This window comes from Drosophila nasuta, chromosome X (genome assembly GCF_023558535.2).
Source record: "Drosophila nasuta strain 15112-1781.00 chromosome X, ASM2355853v1, whole genome shotgun sequence".
NCBI classification, from domain to species: Eukaryota; Metazoa; Arthropoda; class Insecta; order Diptera; family Drosophilidae; genus Drosophila; species Drosophila nasuta.
Genome location: NC_083459.1, coordinates 14099675 through 14122041, shown reverse-complemented (window position 1 = coordinate 14122041; position 22367 = coordinate 14099675). Strand labels below are relative to the sequence as shown.

Below are 22367 nucleotides of genomic sequence, written 5' to 3'. Positions count from 1 at the left end.
ACGCAGGATAACGTATTTATCGCAACAGTGCGTTAACAGTTCGGTTAACATAAAAGCTAGCAAGCTAACGAACACGACAGAAAAGTGAAAAGTGAAAATGCTTGTGCACTTTGATTGAAAACAGTTGCAAGAGGAGCGCGCGCGGGCATACATTCGTTTGGCAGCAGCGTGGCGTACAAATATTATGCTAAAAAGCATCAACCCCGCCGCCGTTAAATATGCAGAAAACAACTACAACAACGCCAGCAACAGCAGCAGGAACAGGAGCAGCAGCATCGCCAGCAGCAGCGGAAACAGCAGATAGCGTCGCGTCAATGGCGGCGACACCTTCATCATCGTCATCATTAACAGCAGCTTCCGCATCCCAGCATTCCAGCCACAATAGCAGCGAACGTGGCAGCGACTCCATCATTGACTCCAGCGGTCCAGCGGTGAGTTTTGTGTATGTATGTGTATGTGTGTGTGTGTGTGCGTACGTGTATTTGCATGTGCCTGCGTATGTGAGCGCGCTTATGTGTGTGTGTGTAACCATGGAATCTCGACATGTTTTTTTTCCAGGCACTATTATTTTTTTTTCATTTCAAACGATTTGTTGCAATATTTCTTGTATGTTAGATGGGAGGAGGGAAGACTTTTGTAGCCATTATATAACTCAAATGACAGCGCACGCTTATTGACCTGAGCCTCCCCTTCCCCACCCCTTAGGTTACGAGCTGCCCACGCAACAAAACAATCGGAGACGTCACAAAAAGCATTGGACACAATTGTTATGTTTCTAGTCCAATAATATACATATACATTTTTTTGCCATTGTAATTTTCCGCTGGTTATTTTTTTAGGTTTTTGTGCCTCGCATTTCGCAGCCTTTGGCAGTGTGACCGCCTTTTGCGCATGCCGCCCACTTGTGTTGCTACTTTGACCTCTTTCCATCTTCCCCATCCCCTGCGCCATCTCTTTCCATTTTCACGTGCGTGTTGCGTCTTCCTGCTCACACACACGCCTACGCTCACACAAATGTCTTGGCTGCGGCATTTGTCATTAAGCTAAACGTTTTGTTTACCATTGCGGTTTTAATTCACTTCACATTGGCGGTTTTAGCCTATTTTCATGTCTTATTCCTGCTTCTGCCTCTTGAGCGCCGCCATTTGTGTGCAAGTGCGTATGTGTGTTTGTGTGTGCGATGGCGTGCGTGTTTGTATGAGTGCGTGTGTGTCCTTGTATTTTTCGCCTGCTCTCGCAATGCTCTCAGCTGCTTCCCCACTCACATTCACACAAACACCCACACACACACACACGCAGCAACACAGACACGTTCCACTAACGGGTATCGCTTTTGCCTAACGACGCTTCCTGTGTGTCCTGATTTAATCGCCCCACCAACATATTCAATTTCATTTCTGACGCCTCGCAAAACTTCTCATTAATTTCGTGCTAATTAATTTTGGCCAACAAAAACGTCGCGCAGTTTGTGCTGCGCTCTGATTACGTCAGGGTCACCCCTCACCCCTCCTCCACCGCCCTCGCCCAGTCAAAACGTCTTGCGTTTCGTTGTCTTCGCTTCCACATTTTACCGCAATCACGTTCCACCTTCCACATCCCCCACATTGTCCACACACCCACACACACAAACACATTCCACTTGCCTATTTTTGGTTATTAATCCTTTTGGGGCTCAAGGCTGTAAGTGTGTGTGTGTGTGTGGCGGCGAAAGGGCCAAAGAGAAAAAACAAACAAAATTTGAATTTTTGAATTATGGATAATTCAACGAAATGATTAATAATTCAAGCATAAGTTCGCTTAATCCCGCATGAAATCAGCTGGAAAAACAGCATTCGCGTCATTTTGTAATTAAAATTATTCATACAAACATTATAACATCATTCAGCTAAATTTAGCAACCTTATGGTCAGTTCAAACGTGTGTGTGTATGTGTGTGTGTGTGTGTACATAGTTCAAGGTTTTATTTATCCAAAAGTCACGTTCCGTTACATTCTCCAGAATAACATTTGTGTGTTGTTTACACACATTTGAAATTGTTGCTACACTATTTTTGCTACGATTTCGGATGTAAATACTAATTAAAGCTGTAAAGGCGATTGAGTGCGTTCCAGTTGAGTGCGCTCGACTAGGCGCATACCTCGTAAATTTTGTATATATGTGTTGCACTTTTTTATAAGGTCAACTAATAATGTACTTCATCTGGCATTATAGTAGTTTTATTTTCATTTTTATTCATTCAAAAAAAATTATTCTTTTTGTATGACTAAACAACAAGATAAACGCTTCTGAGTTAGACTTTTAGCTGACGTTATTTCACCTTAGAAACAGAAGTCTAATTGTGATATAATAACAAAGTATTTCCTAACAAAGAGTATAGATTAATCTTCGATGACAGAAAATCTTAATCTTCACGATGAAAGTATTTAAATTGAAAATAAATATTTTTTAGGAGTCATTTTTTTTAGGAAACTTTTAATATGTTCTAATTTTAATTAGAAGTATATAAGAATACCGATTAATCTTAAAAATGAAAAGTAAATCTTAATATTAACAATGATAGTATGTAAATTTAAATCAATCTAATCGTTATTTTTTAATGTTCGCATTCCTTGGTCAATTCGTTAATTGTAATTTGTAAATTGTAAATTATTGTTTAGGAGACAAACATTAATAATATAATATAATGGCAATGTTTTCATGTTTGAAATTGTCAATTTGTTAGGAAACTTTTGTTAAGTCTTAATTGTAATTAGAAGTAGATACCTTGTTGGAATTCATTTTACAATGCTTGGTATAATCAACGCATAGTTGTTTACACTACTTTGTTTACAAAGCAAATAGAGCGCACTTGTGTTTACTTTCTCGCGAGAACTAGCTAAAGAGAGTGGGAAACGAAAAGGGAGAAGGCAAGCTTTTTCCGTTTATATATTACGCCACATCCTTAAACGTTTTGCTGGTGTTAAGCCTTTTGGCTGTTGATTTTGATTAAGTTTCAAAGAAAAACTTTCAAAAGAAATTTTATTTTTATACATTATAATTTTTGGAAAAAGAAAGAGAGAAAGCAAGGATTTTCCGCTTATATGTTACGCCACATCCTTAAAGGTGTTGGCTGTGGATTTTGATTAAGTTTTGAAGAAAAACTTTCAAAGCAAATATTATTTTTATACATCGAAATATTATATTTGCTAAAAGAAAAACTTTCTTAACCCTTAAGCGATACTACAATTTTGATTTGTTTTTTTCATTCAATATTTATGTGGTACTTATGATTTTTATGATTTTCTTATATTACTTTTATTATAGAGCTTTTTGTTGTTGTACTGTACATCTAACCATCCCAACATACACCATCATGAGCAAGTTGGCAAGGGTATTTTTGAAGCGAGGTAAGACGCCAACAGCAAACATCCTCAAACATTAAGTTGACTAATCGAATCCCGAATACAAATCGAATTGCATTGCAAAGTGAAGTGAATCAAGTTGAAACTCGAAATGTAAATTGATTAAAACCCGTTGATTGATTTTTATCTATCTCCCTCCCTCCCCCACAGCGAAAGGAAGATGAGCAGGAAACAACGATTAGCACGAAGCACGAACCGAAGTCGGAACAGTCAATGGCTATACATTATTTAGCTAGTTTCCATGAGATTTGTGTGGTAACAGCATTGCTGCCATTGGTGACGCTCTTCACATGCTTTGTGACCGCCTATGTCTTCCAGTACGACGACGTACACGAGACACATTGCCGGGTAAGCTTTGGCATTTGAGTGTAATGAGTGTATCCCCGAAGTATACTTTAATTGAAATCTCATTGCAGGTGTATAATATTGTGCCGTCGATAAGTGCAATTACGGGCGTTAGTCCACAGCGTTATTTCTGGCGTTTCAGCATTGCGCTGCACATCGGACCGCGCATACCAATTGCCTTTGTCTACAAGAACTATTATCGCGCTCAGTTGGCGCGTCTTGCTCCATCGCTGGTGCCAAAGACCAGTTGGTTAATCACACTCATTCTCGTGCTCAACTGCATCGAGATTGCGGCCCTCGGTGGCGTCACCTATATATCAAATCGCGAGAACTATCGTGAGTACTTCACTATGAATATATCTACAATATGATTCACAACTATTACGTTTTAATTGCAGCTGTACACGAGAGAATCTTCATCACGTTTATGATATGCTCGCTGTGCTATATGCTGGCCACCATTAAGCTGAATGGCATCTTGAATGCACGACAAACGTTGACCGAGCAGCAGCGTTTATCCATCAAGTGGAAGAAAATACTTTTCGTTGTCTCCATACTGAGCACCATCGGTTTACTCGTCTTCTTTGCCAAACATCGTTTCTACTGTCACGATTTGGGTAAGCTGAGGATGCGAATGTAACACGTGTTGAGTTGCAGTGAAGAAGTGCACAATTTTTTCTTATAAGTCATTGAAGATTATAGCGAAGTAGCTGATAAATTTATGTGTTTTTATACCCGCTACCCATAGGGCAGAAGATTATAATTTTATGTCTGCAAGAAATGTTTGTAACAAGCAGAAGGAGGCATCTCCGACCCTATAAAGCATATATGTATATTCTTCATCATGTCTGTCAATCCGTCCGTCCATATGAACACCTAGATCTTAAAGATTATAAGAGATAGAGATATATAATTTTTTCAACAGCACTTATGTTTACACGCAGATCAAATTTGTTTCAAATTATTCAGACACCCACTTCCGCCCCCGTAAATCGGTAAGAATCAAATAAGAATCGTTTTGGTACATACAATAATAACAGTAGTCTTTATGATTCCTAAAAATCAAATACAAATTGTAGAAGTTATATAAAAAATACTTTTGAATGGGCAAAAACGCCTACTTACTAGAGGTCTTAGTTGCTAGTTGCTCTATGAATTATTTTGCATACTGCATACATATAAACTAGAAATATACAGAAAGCTTTATTTGGTATGTTGGTATACTAATAACCAATGTACCAAATATATCCTTTGGTATATATATTTTTTTTTTTAGTATTTTGGGGTATAATAATACGGTATATTTCAAAATTAATACCTCACGGTATCTCACAGTCGAGCATATTCGATTGTATTTTACTTGTTTTTTGTGATTTAAACTCAAGTTTTCAATGCCTTTGAATAACCAAATGTGTTAACTCTCTTTACAGCCTTCAGTTGGTTTGCGTTCTTCGAGTACTTGATCGCCATTGCCAACATGCTGTTCCATTTCACCATCATCTGGGACTTCCCATCACAGTTCATGGTGATTGTGCAAGGACCGCGCGAGAATCTGTTGCAGTATTTGGGCGCCAAGCCGAAACTCAACTAAGCTGCCGCTAATCTTCGTTCGGCACATTCAACTTCCCTCTTGACTCTCCCATTTTTTTTTTTTTGTTTCTGTTCCAACAAAATTATTCGTTATACTGATTTTCGTGTTGTAATTGTATGGTATATATAGACCACAACAGAGATCCACATTAGATTGTAATATGCACCTCTCTCTCTCTCTCGATATACATATATATAGAACTCTGAACGAAACGTACAATTATTGAACTTCTTGAGAAAAAATTTCAAACTAGCGCTTCCATAACCTAAACAAGAAAAAGAAAAATAAGAAATTGAAACATAATTTAACATTGTTCTCGCCAGTTGCAGTTTGTCAATGCAAAATTTAAGAGTCTCTCGATTATAAAGATTTATACGGCATTATGTTAACTATACATATGTATATGTATGTATGTACACACACCATCCAAAAGTTCCACACTCAACAAAAGCAAAAAGAAAAAACAAATGTCATAGTCACAGATAAAATTTAACTAACGATAAGCAAATAAACAATTTTCTAGTAATTAATTGTCGAAAATATAGCGAAAGTTACGTAAGATAATCAAGTTTGAGGCAAATGAAATAACGCAATTTGTTAAACGGAACACACACATTTTGATGGGACTAACAATCCTTCCGATCCTTCGCACACACCCTCCTTCATAACCAAATACAACTTATATATAGTTATAGTAAATATATATATAGTCATAACAACTATATACATATGTATATTAATTTGACAAAGTTATGTCTGCATAACTGCAGGGTTTCGCAAAACAAATTTCATGTCGAGAATTGGATCACAATTTCGTGTTTAGTGTTTCCTTGATGAAAGATCTGTACGTGCTGCTTATATATGTACATATATATATTAATAGATATAGTGCTATATATCGGAAATAAGCAAAAGTCCTCATCTAATTCGCAACATTTTTTGCCGTTGCTGTTCTTTGATGATCTCATGTCAATTGTCATAGGAGAAGCGTAATTGTTTCAGTTGTTAAGTCTAGAAATAAACAACACTCAGTTTTGGAAATGCTCCATATACATACCATATATGCAGTATTAGATCGGATATGCATAGCGAGATAGCAGAACATATCGTTTATACAAAGAAATGTGCATGGAAATACAAATCGAAGAAATAATAATCGAAATAAATCCGAGTTGTGTATGGCGGAGGGAGGCCTATGGTTTATGTAGTGCCCCTCTCCCCACCCATTCTCAACTCCTCACCCCCGCACACACTCTTACAAACAGAATGAAACCAAGAAAATGTATTAAAAGTAAAACACAAACTAAATCTGACAATAGACATTTAAGCTGGGAGAAAGCAACGAAAAAATCGATGAAAAAACAAAATTGGGACATTCCGCGTTGCAATTTCGCGATATCAATTTCGCCAATTTCGTTGGTGAAACTGCAAAGTGGAACACGGGTCCTGTGTAAACAGTTAACTGCTGCTGCTGGAGAAAATGCGAACATAAAATCGAACAAATAATTAAATGTACTTAGCAAATTCTAAATAACAACAACAATAGCGTACATAATGTAGTTAAAACAAACGAAAGTGAAGTAAACAAAAAAAAAAAAAATAATCCCAAACAATGAAAAAACTGGCGTCAAGTTATAAACGAAATTTGTTGAACTTTTTTTTTACTTCATGCAATTTGCTTTCCATTATTTCGATACTTACTATATACACAAACACTCATATATATATTTATATATATGCTAACCAAATTATTAACAATTAAGATTATATATATATACATGCATATATTTTATAAGTAAGAAATGGCATCATTTTTTTTTCTCCAAATATTTAGATGAATATTGAATCGAAAGTTCAAATTACAAAAACAAAGAATAATATAAACAAAAATAAATATAAAATAAAGAAATACTTAAGCTGAAGAACTTTGTACTATACACTGTGAGAAGTATTTTATGAGAATCTATGAATAATGATTGACTACGACGACGATGTCAAAGTTGAGCATTCTGAGAATTAAATTTAGCTGATGTATTTCCTAATGAAACAATTGTTATTGACACTCACTCACACACACACACGTATAAATATATATATAGAATAACCTGTATAATTCCGTTAGTTGCCAGCAAATCCTTCAGATTTCCACGTTGTTGAAATTATATAGAATCCATTTTTTATTTATTTCTTACGACATTTTCTCACATTCACAGTGCCTGTCATCAAATCTTACTCGCTCTCACTCCTATCTCAGTCTATCTTTATTATTTATATATGTTTTATTTTTTCCTCTTTTTTTTCTATATTATACGAAATATATAGTCAGATGACACTTGATACTTTTTAGAGTGCAACTTTTTACCTTTGCATCAATTTTTAGGCAACACAACGTAAGTAAATTTATAATAAATATAAACAACAAAATAATATGTCTAACAACAAGAAAATTGTAAAACTTTGTAGCTTCCTAATTTGAATAAAGATTAATACATACCATAAAAAACCCGAGATTTTTGTTTATTGGAATATTTAGTTGGATTGTGCGATCAGCTCACATAATCTGATAGAAATATTTGTAGTTTATAGACTGTCCACAGTGCATATAAGAAAGTTTAGCGGATCAGTTGAAATTGGTAAGCATATAATAAATATATCTTTGCTGTTTCTCTCTCTCACTTTCCCAATAAATAATTTCGCCAAAAACAAATTTTTGGAAGCACTTAAGAGATTTTTAATGATGATATTTTTTGTTAATTATTTACAAGATGTTTGATTTGTAATTTGATAAAAGCCTTGCACAGCGTGTTCAAAATGTAGGATAAAATAAAGTATACTTCATACACATATGCAATATTTCGCACATCAGGTTAAAGGAAACAAATATTTACTAGTGAAAAGAATCAGTTTTTGGCAAAAGCACAAAAGCATATATGAAATAGAAATCCTTTGCTGGAACATAATATGGCCTGCATATAAATATATATATATGTATATGTATGTATGTATATGTACACTTATTATATGCATGTGTATGTGTGTGTCAGGCTGGGATGTAAAAAGGTGACGGAGAGGCTTACAAATTAAAATTCAGTACGAATTAGCGACGGCCAATGTTTTGGTGTTTGTGTATGAATATGTAAATGTATATGTATATGTTTTGTATGTATGCGTATGCCTAAAGCTAAACACCCAATAGCAGGTGTTACATATATATCTATGTATGTGTGCGGGTGTGTATGTGTGTGTTATAATTATAATTAGTATTAGTTGTGCGGCGTTTTTGTTTTGCATTGCATCTCTCTAACTGTGTCTCGGTATCTCTCATTCCATTTTGTTGTTTGCCACACTCTCTCTCTCTCTCTTGCCCCTTTTAATCGGGCAAATCAATGCTGATGAACGGCACCACGGGCTTCATAATATCATTCTTTGCCGCCTTCTTGCTCTTCTTGTCGTGCTTGCTAAACTCATGCAACGGCTCCGTTGCCGCTGCTGCCATATTGCTGGTGGACGACGACGATGCATCCAAGGGCACCGATTGGCCCGCATTGCTTTGCGTCTCGGCGTGATAGCTAATGTTGCCGTATTCCTGCAGGAATGGCATCGCTGACAAGAGGAATTGGCTAAACGATTTGCGTATGCCAAACCACCACATGTTCCCACCCTTGGCCGTAAAGCTGAGGATAATCAGAGCGAGTATTGAGACGAGCAACGGTGCAAATACCACAATATATGGAAATTTGATTTCGCCATCCAGTTTATCGCAAATGACCACCTGAAAAGGAGTCAACATTAAAATCATGTTGAATCACGATTTCAATAAACTTACCTGAAAGCAGAGCAGCGGCAGAACGGTGCAAATGTTGCCAACGGCCGCATTGAGCGCTGCCTTCTTTTGTTGCAACGACACTTCCGGAGTGCGCATCATAATGCCACAGAATATGATGTTGTACAGCACACTGACCAGGCTCAAGCATATCACAATCCACATGGGCACAAACACCACATCCCAATGCCAATAGACGAATTTATCCAGCTTCAGCGGCAGCGATACAAATTGCAGCGCATTCACGGCCAAAAACAATTCCAGCTCGAAGGAGCGATCGTGTTTAACGGCCCAAACACAGGCGCCCACACTGACTACAGAGCCAAAGATCAGCGGTATAAATACCAGCACCCATAGATGGCGCTCTGAGGTCAGTTTATCGCATGCGAGCAGCTCGAACATCAACAGTATCAAGTGTAACGACAGCGAGATGAGCATCGCCTTGAATTGTGTATATGAATCGCCTTCTAGGCGATAGTGTGGATAACGGCACCAAACAATGGCACCCACAATGGCGCCCAAGATGGCGGTGCACTTCCAGATCCATAATGGCGTAAAAATGGCCCAATATGGCCAATCTGCAAAGACACTTGCAATTAGTATCGCATATACACATGTATGTGTGTAAATGTGTGTATAAATACCTATGTAACCATCGAGGCGCAATGCAAACAGCGTTACGAACGTAAATAAACTGCAGTGCACGATAAATTTACTGCAATTGCAATTGAAGAAATTGAACACACACAAGTGTTGCAGCATTTAACAGATTTGACAACGATTTAATTCAGATATCTTACCATGGATTAAAGTCACGAAACAGTGATTCAAGATTCATTTTCCAGCAAGCCAAGCTCAACAAGAGCTATGTGCTCGTCTAGAGTTCTCAAAATCCTTGATGCAGATGCAGACGACCCACCACTAGTTGCACATTATTTATTAAGTGTGTGTTTTTGCCTTTATCCTTTTGCTATTTCCTGTTTTTGTTCGTCTGCGCGCTTCGGTAATGCGAGGGCAACAATTAAATTATTGTTACAGTTTTGATTTTCAATGTTTTTATTTACACACTGCGACGACACTGTTGTTAGCAAAAAGGCATACTAAGTATTTATGTTGTGTTTATCTTGCTGCCTATCAGCCTGTTATCGAATATCGATACAGCCTGCTAGCTGACAATCGAAAGTGTTTTCCCAGCTATAAAATACAGCTAATAATTATGACGTTATATTGGAAGCACATAAAATATATTTTCAGTATAATGGTTTAATTTTAGATTCATTTTTCCTTTTAAATTTATAGAATTTTTTAATTTTGATGTAAAGAACAGCTGAGTTGTTATCGATGTGGCGGTGTGTCAACAAACCAGGAATTTCTGGTATATTTTTGAAATTCAACGTACGGTCACGCTGCTCATGGCGAGGAATAACAACGACGACGACGACGCGATTGATGAAAGTGATTGTTGTGGCAATGGCTGCACTAATTGCATTCTCGACCACAAACCGCAGCCTAGTCAACGTGCTCAGCTGGCGGGCAAGCGCAACGTTATCCTGACATATGCCAATTTCCGGCTGCTCAGCAATGAGGCATACAAGGCGGATGCGCAGGTGCGACTGATGCATTTTGGCTATGACACTGAACATGATGCAGGTGATAGCATCTTGGACATTCCGCCGGGACATCATGTAATGTTGCGCACCGATGCCACTACACCGCTTTTGCGCCCATATTCTCCATATTGGAGCGACTTTGTGGCCAAAGAGTTTAAGCTCCTGATCAAACTGCAGCCAAATGGTCCGATGTCAAGTTTTCTGGCTAACTTGCAACCGTTGCAAGTGCTGCAGTTTCGCGGCCCCATTGGCGCCAATTACGTGCACGATGCGAACGGGGCGAAATGCATTGTCATCATAGCACAGGGCGTGGCCATTGCGCCCACTTTGCCCCTGGTCGCCCAAATCCTAGACAACGAGGATGACATGAATCGCATACGCCATTTAATATGCGCCCAGGACTTGGAACATGTGTACTTTCGTGAACGTCTGCTAGAGTTTGCCCAATATTGGAACTATAGCAGTTGTCTCTATCTGGCGCATCAATCATGCACCTGTTGCGACTCCAACACTCCACCAACTGATCAACCATGTGAACAAGTAAGACGGCAGCTGCGCTACAAGGAGGCAGCGTACACTGGACGACTGGAAGCCAAGCAATTGGCTGCACAGCTGCCTGCGAATGATGCTGAAAATATTGTAGTCATTATTGCTGGTCATTCCAGCTTCCAGCGGGAAATGAGCGAGCAAGTTGCTAAAGTTGCCGGCGTATCAGCTGGGAATATACATTTATTGTAAATATTGAACTTATGCATAACTGTGAAAGCTCATAGAACACATATACATGTATGAGTGTGTATATGTGCATCTCTGCACATTTGCATGTGTGAATGTAACGATGGGGAGAACAGCGCGATAAGCTCGAGTGGAGATCAACTGCACGTGCTTGCGAATAAACAAGGCGTCTCGTCTGTGAGTCATTTTTAATTAATTTGCAATTTATAAACCTAATACTAAAATTAAAGTTGAAATGAAAAGCATAAATAGAAGACAGTTAGTTGCTAACAACTGCAGCGCCAATTGGTCAAAGTTATCCACAACAACAAAAGGTGAGATATGACATTTTGGTACATTGCCAAAAAATGTACTTTTTTGTGCCATGACGGTACATTTGATAGAAACGGTACAAGTTGCTTAGTCTTGGTTATTCACTCACTATGAAAAAGGGTACATTTATTTGTCGACAGTACATTTGAACCTTGGTTATTTAGTAGAAAGGAGCCAAAGGAAATGACGTAGTTTTAATGTGTTAATTCGTTGTAATGTAAATAAATAAAAATGCATATATTGTGACAAATTGTGGTTTTTGGAAAGCAAGAAAGGGTACCAAGCTGTCGATCACTAGCACATTTATCGCATGCTGAAGAGAGAAGTAAAGGGAGCAAAACGAAAGCTTATCGCAATTTGCGAGCGGGGACTTTTGCAATGTACATAACAAAAAAGTCCCATTAAGCAGAGGCAGCGACAGCGATAGCAAAAAGTAACGATGCCAGTAGCACGCGGTGCATTGTGGAGTTAACGTCGTAAAGTTGAGAAATAAAATCAAAAGCGGCGATGGATCAAAAACGCATGTCCCCGATGTATGCGAATTATGAGGATTTGCGGGCATCCGAATTGCCCAGTGGCAGTTCCAATACAACAATGATCACCATTATGCCAGACCAACAGCATCAGCAACAGCAACAACAACAACAACCGTTGCAGCAACAAATCCACAATCATCATCAAGAAGAGGGAACAAGAAGAGATCCCGGCCCACCACAATACAGAGGATTCAAGACATGTAAGATTATCGATAGAGAGAAATATTGCTTGCACATTAATTGAAGATTAGATTGTTTGGCCAACACAAAAACACGATTTCAGTTGGCATCATAATTTCATTTCTAATTGCCTACAACCAATTGAATCGATAAGACACGCGAGTCGTATCGATATAATTGGAAACATTTTATGGGTCTGGCTCTCTTGAGATTGCACCTCCCATATTTGTACATACATATTTGATGATAGATGGATTTAGATAGCAGTTTTTATTCGTGGAACTGATGATGATGACAATTTAAGCACATTACGTTGGTTATTTGATATGTGCTCGCATTCTGGTGTGGCAAATGCAACTTCTTATCGGTGTTTAAACTCATGTGTAAACAGGAAAAAAGCCCTAAATTGTTTTTTTTTATGGCATGCATATCCGTTTATTTAACGAATTTCGTCTGCATTCTTTAATCTTAAGTCTGTATTGGCATGGAAATTGACTGTATGAGCTTTTTGATGTTAAATTTTATTTATACTTTTGAAACTTGTTTCGTTATAGGCAGGAAAATTGAAATTTTGATTTTAAATTTGTTTATACTTTTTACGTTATAGGAATTTGTTGATTTTATTTTGTGTATCATTAAAACAGGTTTCAGCCGGTACTAGCACAATTTATATTTATTTTCTAGTGAACTTAATTCTGGGAAAAACAAAACAAGCTAACAAACTTGAAATCGCACTAATCAAACTTAATAAAAGTTAATTACTTGCGCATTTCTCAGTCTGCTGACGCGATTATTGGGCGCATAACAAAATTAACTTTTATTTACCTTTTTTTTTGTTTAACTTATTTCACAACAATTGCATTAGTTAATTGATTATACATTTTATCTATCCTGAACTATGAGAGTCTATGTATGTACGGTAAATCTAGGAGGCTGCAATTTCATCGAACAATAAGGCAGTTATTTTGAATTGGAAATTTGTTTGTATTAAAACAGTTATGCTTATGCTATTATGCTATTGAATTCTTAATATATTTTTGGTGAATTTAAGAAATTTTTGATTGACATAAGAGACAAGAACCACACACATTATTCGGGATTCTATAAATCAAGTATTTTTGACTGTACTTTAACTTTAATATAGTAGTAAAGTAATATATAATTTTGTTTTTTAGTGATCGGTTGTAATATGTACTTTATCATTGCAATATAAATTCTAACATCTAAGCTATAAATAGCGTGCATTGGGAGGCTTGGCATACATTTACTCTGAACACTTTCAACATGCTAAGCATGAGTCAGATCTATGACAGCTCAATTTCAAGCGACAGTTGCAATTATTATTATTATCTGTGGCATCATATTAATGTTATACCTGGCAGTTATTAGGTAAAAAGGGTATATTTTTTGGGTAGTCTGAAGAAAACATTATACAGACATTATACATTATACATATATTATCTTTAAGGTACAAAATCATAAAAAAAATCTCTTCTAAAGTTTTCATTTAAGATACAAATTCAGAAAAAAACCATCTAAACCATTCCTCGACTCCCTTTACAGCTGAAAATGAGCCTTTGGGCTGCATGGAATGGATTGTCACAGTGCTGTCGATATTGGTGTTCATCGTCACCTGCCCCATTTCGATCTTCATCTGCTTCAAGGTGGTGGCCGAATACGAGCGTGCGATCATTTTTCGACTGGGTCGATTATCGGGAGGCGCACGTGGTCCCGGCATGTTCTTCATTCTGCCCTGCATCGATGAGTATCGCAAAGTGGATTTGCGTACCGTCACCTTCAATGTGCCGCAACAGGAGATGCTCACGAAGGATTCGGTGACGGTGACCGTCGATGCGGTCGTCTATTATCGCATCAGCGATCCGCTCTATGCGATTGTCCGTGTCGAGGACTACAGCATGTCCACTCGCTTGCTGGCGGCGACCACGTTGCGCAACATTGTCGGCACACGCAATCTCACTGAACTGCTGACCGAGCGCGAGACGCTCGCCCATCACATGCAGATCACGCTGGACGAGGCCACCGAACCCTGGGGCGTTATGGTCGAGCGTGTCGAAATGTGAGTGCAAAGTTTATAAATTTGTAATCTATCTGTCTGTCTGTCCATCTCTATAAACAACTTAATCTTAATGAGTACGAATGCTATAACTGGGAAATTCGTACTTAGTATTCTAAAAATTTAACCACAACGCGTCTTAAAAAATCCTAATTTCGTCCGTCCGTCCGTCTATATACACCACTATATCTCAGTGGCTATGAGTGCTATAACTAACTTTTTTTTAATATACTTAAAATACATTTAAAAATGTAGCCACAACTCCCTAACACGCCTTAAAAAAACCCTTATTTTGATGCTAATTTCATCCGTCTATCTGTCCGTCCATCTATACAAGCCACTATATCTTAGGCGACTATATATGCTAGATTTGTAGATAATACTTATAATATAGTTTAGAATTAAACCACAACTCCCTAACACGCCTTAAAAAAAACACCCAAAGTTTGATACTCATCCGTCTATCTGTCCGTCCATCTATACAAGTCACTATATCTTAGCGACTAGAATTTAATCAAAATTTTCTAACACGTTTAAAAAAAACCGTTAATTTTGATTCTAATTTCCTCCGTCTGTCTGTCTGTCTATATATGCCATCATATCTTAGCGACTGCAACTTTGTAGAATTTATTTAGAATATAGTTTATAGTTTACATTTAAATTTAATAACCTAATACGATTTAAACAAAAATACAAATTTTGATCAACTTGTTTCTACTGCTTTGCAGCAAGGATGTCTCGCTGCCCGTTTCCATGCAACGCGCCATGGCCGCCGAGGCGGAGGCAGCACGTGATGCACGAGCCAAAGTAATTGCTGCCGAGGGTGAAAAGAAATCGGCCACCGCACTCAAGGAAGCCTCCGATGTCATCTCCTCCAGTCCCTCAGCACTTCAGGTGCGTAATCTCTATATCTCTCTCTCGCTCTGTCTCATACTTTAATTGAATTTAATTATTATATTCTTCACTCTTTTTGCAGCTTCGTTATTTACAAACACTGAGCAGCATTTCGGCGGAGAAGAACTCCACAATTGTGTTCCCGCTGCCCATGGAGCTGCTTACACCGTATCTGGCCAAATACATGCCAATGATGCAGTTGCCTCCAAAGTCGGATCTGCCAACGGATCAGCCAGCTCCATCATACTCTCAATCATCCATGCTATAAAATTACGTATATAAAACGTATATACAAGCATGATACTTTCATTATATGTGCTTTTAATATGTATGTGTGTACATACATGTATGTATTTATGGGGGGAAATTACCAGAGTATTATGTGTCTATTAGTACAGCTGCATTTCTTTTTCTGTACATTTTTTTGTTTCTTCGTATTGTATTCTTTTTGTTTTATGTGAATATTGCAAAATAAATGTACTTGTATCATCATTCAAATCGGATTTTGTATTTACAATTCGCAGACCAGTAGAAGATAGATTAAAGAAGTTGTAAGTCGATTGAAGAAAATCGTGTTAAGCAAGAAAGCTGATATACCAAATTAATATAACGAAAAAATACTAAAAAAAAAATACACATTTATTTAACACTATATTTTAAAAATATACAGAATTCATATACCAAATTACTAAAATATATAAAATGCTATATTTGGTATATACCAAAACTATACTAAAATATGTCAAAGGCTATACTTCAGTTCAAAATATACCAAAGACTATAAAATGTGCCAACACAACTGCATACTAATATATACTAAAGGTTATATTTGGTATATCGATTCAAAATATAGTAAAGAGTATAAAATATACAAAAACAACTGCAGCTTTGCCATACATAATTAATTTTTTAATAACTTCTATTATTTTCTATATGATCGACAACAAACTTCAAGGGACCGTAAATACTTAAATTACTATTTAAAAAATATATAGTATATATTTAAAAAATATTCTCAACTCGTTTTGCTTCTGCAACAAAACAAACTCAAGTGCAATCGAAGTTCAGACTTTTACAACTTATCACTTGGGGGTTTTTATCAACAACAACTTAAACAAGCGCGACTCAAAATTGTGAGTTATTACTCATTGTGGAATGTCGTCTGTTTTTTTTTATCGCATGCCATGGGATTGCTTTAGCATTAGCAGATAAATGAGTATTACACACTGTCAAGACTTTAAAATAATAATTGTATCGACTGTTGTAAATTTTGTGCTATATTCATGAATGAAAATAATGGCTTATCTATAAAATCGACAAGTTCCAAGTAATTCACATAATATATAAAATAATTTGTTAATGAAGTACGTTAACAGTTTTGTATTAAATTAAAAATCAATTGAATAAATCTAATCAGCTTATCAAATCTTTTCTGTGATTCAAGTAAATAACATAGACTATGAGCAATCGTAGAATTATTTTGGATTTTATTTAAAGTAATAGAAAGACTGGTTCGTGTCTTTGATAAGCGCTGGTTGAAGTATGTGCTAAGTCTTAGCAAAGAAATACACACTGACAGCTTCGTTCTTGAAGCTAGGGTAGAGAGAAATTCGCGACGGATGTGTAAACAAATTATATACATATATAATATATATATACTTTTATTTTTTCATATTCTGAAATGAGACCTTGAAATCCCGTGAAGGGGAAACACTTACACTTTATCTACACTTACGAGTGTAAGACTACGAGTAATCGTAGAAATGAATGAATGATATTTGGAATCTCAGAAACAAGGGCGTATGCAAGGGGTTTTGAAAGTAATAGGAAAATTGGTTCGTGTCTTTGACAAGCACTAGTTGAAGTACATGCTAAGGTTTAGCGAAGAAATACTGACAGCCACGTTCATGAAGTAATTTAAAATAATAATCTTAAATAAAGCTACCTTAAAACTTCAGTACAAATATTTGTATTTATAAAGAAAGAATCACTACTTACGTCCCTGAGTCGGAGAATACAGAATAGTATACGGTAAGTGGGTCAGTATGAAAACCTCTTTTCCGTTAGCTATCACACGCGCCTGGCCAATCAATTACGTTTTATATTGGCCATAATCGGTGGCAAGGGATTTACCTGTGTCCACATAGAGCAGGCAGGCCAGGTGTTGGGATTGGGATTGGAATACCCAATGTGTACGATGTGCCGATGCCGATAATTTGCGATGATTTTTTCTGCTTTCTTGTTTCAGTTTGGGGAAATAATAATTAAAATAATTCGATTTAGGTGACGACCCCTTGCGTGTGCTCCACACACAAGTCACAAAAGGCAGACAGCGGGACAGAAATAAAAAGGGCAGTTGCCACATGTGGCAGCCACAATAACACTTGCAGCATGTGGCTGTGTCGGACGTGTTTGTTGTGCCTGTTGCCGCTGCTGTTGGCAATCAAAGTGCAATCATCGCAGGACTTGGAGGACGATTTTCCAGCACATTGTGTGAGTCCACGTTTGATTGAGCGACATGGCTTGAATCGCGAGATCTATGGACACTGTGAGGAACATAAACAACAACATCAACAACGAAGTAAACGTCGTGTGGATGCCACATTCCATGGGAACCCGAAGCCACGCTCTGAGCTCTTGGCTGGGAAAATGCTTAACTTTATCAATTTCGAGCAGACCAATTCGCTGGTCTCACTCGTCAATAAGATCGCCAAGGAATATTTAGGGAAGTGTCCGCCTGTCATCTATTATGATCGCTTTGTGGCCAAATCGAAGGGACAAATACTGGAGAGCCTCTTCAAGGTGAGTGCGGTGGACGATCAAGGAAGAAGGAATAGAAGATTGATAAATAACTGACGGGAATTGGGAAGATGAGAGGAAGGCAGGACAGCAGAGATTATGAAAAAAATGGGAAACAAATTGAAAAGCAAGATTTTTAAGGAAGAAAGAAGTTAAGAGAAGGGTTTGACAAGAGAATATTGAAAATAGTTATAAATGAACTTCAAATGTGGAAAGAGTCAAAATGAAAATGAAGAAATATGAATTTGATAAGAGAAGATTGCGAATAGTTCCAAAGAAACTGGAAGGGTTGAGAAGAACTGTTCAATAATAGACTGCGGAAAGCAAAAAGTTGCGATTTTATACATAGGACAAAGTAATGAAAAAAAGATTGATGTGTAAACAGTTTATAAATAAACTTTTTGTCATTCTTTTCAGACCATACCGATAACGTTCTATCACGGCGATATCAATGAGAACTTTGAGCCAATCAATCGAAAGTTCAACAGTCACATCGATGCCAACTGCAAGAGTTACATTCTATTTCTATCCGATCCCCTGATGGCTCGCAAAATCCTGGGTCCCCAAACCGATAGTCGCGTCGTTCTCGTCTCCAGTTCGACGCAGTGGAAACTCCGGGATTTCCTCAGCTCCGAATTGTCATCGAATATTGTCAATCTATTGGTTATTGGTGAATCTCTGATGGCCAGTCCAGAGCGTGTAGGTCATAGATAATGTTCAATTCCATTTGAATACCCTGTAAATCTATATTGAGCACTCATCAGATAACTGATTGATATCTTAACGATTTAGTTGAGTCACTTCAATGTTTTAATTACTTAGAACAATTTACAGGATATTTCATAGGATACATACAGGATATTTTTCAGGATATATTCATAGTATAGTATAGTAATTTTGTAGTTAATAATACAGTTTGGAATGTACTAAGGGATCTCATCGAGCTCAAGTCGGCGTGTGTACAGTTTTGCAGCGCTTAAACACAATTTACAGGGTATTCAAGAAGTTTCAATGACTTAAAGGGTTTTTTGCAGTATAGTTTAGGAATGGGAATGCACAAATTCATACGCACAACAGCAACAGTTTATAGGTTGTTCAAAATAATTTACAGGGTATTCAGACATTTAACAACAATCAACAGTAAATTTGCCCCCTTAAATAGTAAGGTTCAGATAGTATAAAAAGGGATTCCAAACATTTTAACGAGTTTAGCGCAAAGTTTGGTCCATTTACAGGTATTTTTCAATGGGAACCACTAATTTTTTTTCTTTTTTTTTTGATAGTCATAGGATAAAAGGGTAAAGTATGTAACAGGCAGAAGGAGACGTCTCCGACACTATAAAACTATTCTTGATCAGGGTGAACAGCCGAGAGGATATAGTTATGGATATAGTTCTAGATCTCAAAGAGTCCTATATCAATATACCTATAATAGCATTTGGTATATTTTTATATTTGTTGTATCGCACGATTTTGCATTTATTCAAAATGAGTAGCGGGTATCTCGCAGTCGAGCACACTCGACTGTAGCTTTCTAACTTGTTTTTTTGTCCTTTTCAGGAACGTCCCTATGTGCTGTATACGCACAAACTGTACGCTGATGGCTTGGGCTCGAATACGGGTCTGGTGCTGACCAGCTGGATTAAGGGCGCATTGTCGCGTCCCCACATCAATCTGTTTCCGGCGAAATTCCGCAGCGGCTTCGCCGGCCATCGCTTTCAGGTGTCGGCAGCGAATCAACCGCCTTACATCTTTCGCATCAAATCGCTGGACTCATCGGGAATGGGTCAATTGCGTTGGGATGGGATCGAGTTGCGTTTACTCAACATGATAGCGAAACGTCTCAACTTCAGTGTGGACATCAATGAGACACCCATGATGCCGGGCGTCCGCAGTGTGGTGGACAACATACAGCTACAGATTAACGCCGGGGGCGTCGACATTGGCATGTCGGGCATCTATGTGACGGAGGAACGTATGCGGGACACCGATATGTCGGTGGGTCATTCCAAGGATTGTGCGGCCTTCATAACGCTCGCGTCAAAGGCGTTGCCCAAATATCGCGCCATCATGGGACCCTTTCAATGGCCCGTCTGGGTAGCGCTGATTTGTGTGTATCTCGGTGGCGTTTTCCCCATTGTGTTTACGGATCGTCTAACGTTGAGCCATCTGCTGGGCAATTGGGGTGAAATTGAGAATATGTTCTGGTATGTCTTTGGCATGTTCACCAATGCATTCACCTTCACCGGCAAATACTCGTGGAGCAACACGCAGAAGACGTCGACACGTCTGCTCATCGGTGCCTATTGGCTGTTCACCATCATCATCACTTCGTGCTACACTGGCTCCATCATTGCGTTTGTCACTTTACCCGCATTTCCTGACACCGTCGACTCGGTCACCGATCTGTTGGGTCTCTTCTTCCGCGTCTGCACGCTGGGTAAGCGAAACAATATTTCGAAATCAAGCATAACTTCATGTTTTGATTCATTTAGATAATGGCGGCTGGGAGTCATGGTTCAAGAGCTCAACACACGAAGCAACCTCCAAGTTGTATAAAAAGATGGAGTTTGTTGGCTCGCTGGAGGAAGGCATTGGCAATGTCACGCAGAGTTTCTTCTGGAACTATGCCTTTCTGGGCTCAAAAGCGCGTCTCGAATATCTGGTCCAATCCAACTATTCCAATGAGTAAGCAACAAACATTTTTCAGCAAGTTGACAGCACTGTAGCAGAGCAAGTTGACAGCAGTGCAGCAGCAGCAAGTTGAAAGCACTGCAGCAGAAGTAGCAAGTTGACAGAACTGCAGCAGCAGCATCAAGTTGGCATCACTGCAGCAGTAGCGAGTTGACAGCACTGCAGCAGCAAGTTGGCAGCACTGCAGCAGTAGCAAGTTACTGCACTAGCAAGTTGATAGCCGTTAACCCAAGCGTTTTTTACTTGCAGAAATCTCTCCCGCCGCTCGGCATTGCATTTGAGCGAGGAATGCTTTGCGCTATTTCAGATTGGATTCCTTTTCCCACGCGATTCGGTGTACAAGCGCAAGATCGACTCGATGATCATGATAGCACAGGAGAGCGGTTTGATGATCAAGCTGGGACACGAGGTCAGCTGGGCGATGCAACGCTCGTCGACGGGTCGCCTGCTTCAGGCGAGTGCCAGCTCCTCGCTGCGGGAAATCATTCAGGAGGAGCGTCAATTGACCACCGCGGATACGGAGGGAATGTTTCTGCTGATGGGCATCGGGTATTTCATGGGCGCCATGGCGTTGCTCTCAGAGATCGTCGGCGGGATAACGAACAAGTGCCGTCAGATTATCAAGAGATCGCGCAAGAGCGCATCGAGCGCCTGGTCATCGCATCACAGCTCCGCCGTTGAACGCACCGCAGTCGAGCAGCAGGCACATGATGTGCGGAAGGCAGCGCGTCGACATGCCGCTGAGGAGGCTAATCAACGCATGGGTTTCGGCATGCGTGAATTCAATTTGACGCGACGCACACTCCGCGAACTCTACAGCACTAACAATCGCAATGAATCGACGGCCGATCCCGAGCCCGATTCCGAGGCGAATCAACGCGACGCGGAAAAGGCAACAGGAACAGCAGCAAGAACATCAAGAGCTTATGGATGAGCTGCCGCATGATGTCTACGAATCGCTGGAGCAGCTGGATGATTATATAGCCAACTTGGAATCGATTGCCGAATGTAGTCCCGAATTCGATGAAGATGCTGTGCTGGGCTCGGAGCAGGAGCCAGATATTAATAGCAATGAGTGAAGCAGACATACAAAAACTTAATATAGTCGCGTTCGTACTTCTGTAAAAGTAATCACGATTATTAAATGTTTGGGAATCTTTACGAAATTAAATCAAAACCTACCACAATTCATTTAAGCTACTGGCTAGATTACAAATGATTCTGGACGCAAAGTTTATCAACCAGAACTTATCAATTTATCAATGTTTATCTTGCAATTTCCCAATATCTTCACCTCGTTTCATATAGCAAAATTAATGAAAATATAAATCCTTTACAATCTTAAAATGAAATAAAAAAAAGTTTACTTTTGT

The 22367-nt window shown here is 38.6% G+C and overlaps 5 protein-coding genes across 10 annotated transcripts; 4 read left to right on the top strand and 1 right to left on the bottom strand.

Moving 5' to 3' along the window:
* The first annotated feature begins 99 nt into the window (after positions 1-99).
* On the top strand, positions 100-7839 carry LOC132794999 (post-GPI attachment to proteins factor 2-like). 2 transcript variants are annotated; one of them, XM_060805383.1, is made up of 6 exons: positions 295-431; positions 3304-3386; positions 3552-3749; positions 3818-4082; positions 4145-4363; positions 5177-7839. In XM_060805383.1, exons 3-6 carry the CDS (start codon positions 3615-3617, stop codon positions 5335-5337), a joined length of 780 nt encoding a protein of 259 aa, XP_060661366.1. In that variant the 5' UTR covers positions 295-431; positions 3304-3386; positions 3552-3614; the 3' UTR covers positions 5338-7839. The 2 variants fall into 2 exon arrangements, with proteins under 2 accessions (XP_060661365.1, XP_060661366.1); XM_060805382.1 differs by lacking the exon at positions 3304-3386 and having other exon boundaries at positions 100-431.
* A 194-nt stretch (positions 7840-8033) lies between these two features.
* Positions 8034-10275, bottom strand: LOC132794998 (transmembrane protein 185B). Its single transcript, XM_060805381.1, has 4 exons — positions 9961-10275; positions 9805-9875; positions 9164-9738; positions 8034-9109 (listed from the first exon to the last, which is right to left on the bottom strand). Exons 1-4 carry the CDS (start codon positions 9996-9998, stop codon positions 8708-8710), a joined length of 1086 nt encoding a protein of 361 aa, XP_060661364.1. The 5' UTR covers positions 9999-10275; the 3' UTR covers positions 8034-8707.
* A 137-nt stretch (positions 10276-10412) lies between these two features.
* Positions 10413-12304, top strand: LOC132795000 (NADH-cytochrome b5 reductase-like). 3 transcript variants are annotated; one of them, XM_060805385.1, is made up of 2 exons: positions 10413-11504; positions 12227-12304. In XM_060805385.1, the coding sequence occupies exons 1-2, from the start codon at positions 10573-10575 to the stop codon at positions 12252-12254; spliced, it is 960 nt and encodes a 319-aa protein (XP_060661368.1). In that variant the 5' UTR covers positions 10413-10572; the 3' UTR covers positions 12255-12304. The 3 variants fall into 3 exon arrangements, 2 of the variants coding, with proteins under 2 accessions (XP_060661368.1, XP_060661367.1); XM_060805384.1 differs by lacking the exon at positions 12227-12304 and adding an exon at positions 12089-12150; XR_009633402.1 differs by lacking the exons at positions 10413-11504; positions 12227-12304 and adding exons at positions 11743-11819; positions 12089-12153.
* A 20-nt stretch (positions 12305-12324) lies between these two features.
* LOC132794997 (band 7 protein AGAP004871) lies at positions 12325-15993 on the top strand. The gene is made up of 4 exons (XM_060805380.1): positions 12325-12553; positions 14097-14610; positions 15336-15501; positions 15584-15993. The coding sequence occupies exons 1-4, from the start codon at positions 12325-12327 to the stop codon at positions 15767-15769; spliced, it is 1095 nt and encodes a 364-aa protein (XP_060661363.1). The 3' UTR covers positions 15770-15993.
* A 39-nt stretch (positions 15994-16032) lies between these two features.
* Positions 16033-22324, top strand: LOC132794995 (ionotropic receptor 21a). Of its 3 annotated transcripts, none has more exons than XM_060805379.1 (5): positions 16033-16052; positions 17750-18303; positions 18718-18999; positions 19861-20740; positions 20796-20992. In XM_060805379.1, exons 2-5 carry the CDS (start codon positions 17893-17895, stop codon positions 20990-20992), a joined length of 1770 nt encoding a protein of 589 aa, XP_060661362.1. In that variant the 5' UTR covers positions 16033-16052; positions 17750-17892. The 3 variants fall into 3 exon arrangements, with proteins under 3 accessions (XP_060661362.1, XP_060661360.1, XP_060661361.1); XM_060805377.1 differs by lacking the exon at positions 16033-16052 and adding an exon at positions 21244-22324 and having other exon boundaries at positions 20796-20988; XM_060805378.1 differs by lacking the exons at positions 16033-16052; positions 18718-18999 and adding an exon at positions 21244-22324 and having other exon boundaries at positions 20796-20988.
* Positions 22325-22367: the final 43 nt, after the last annotated feature.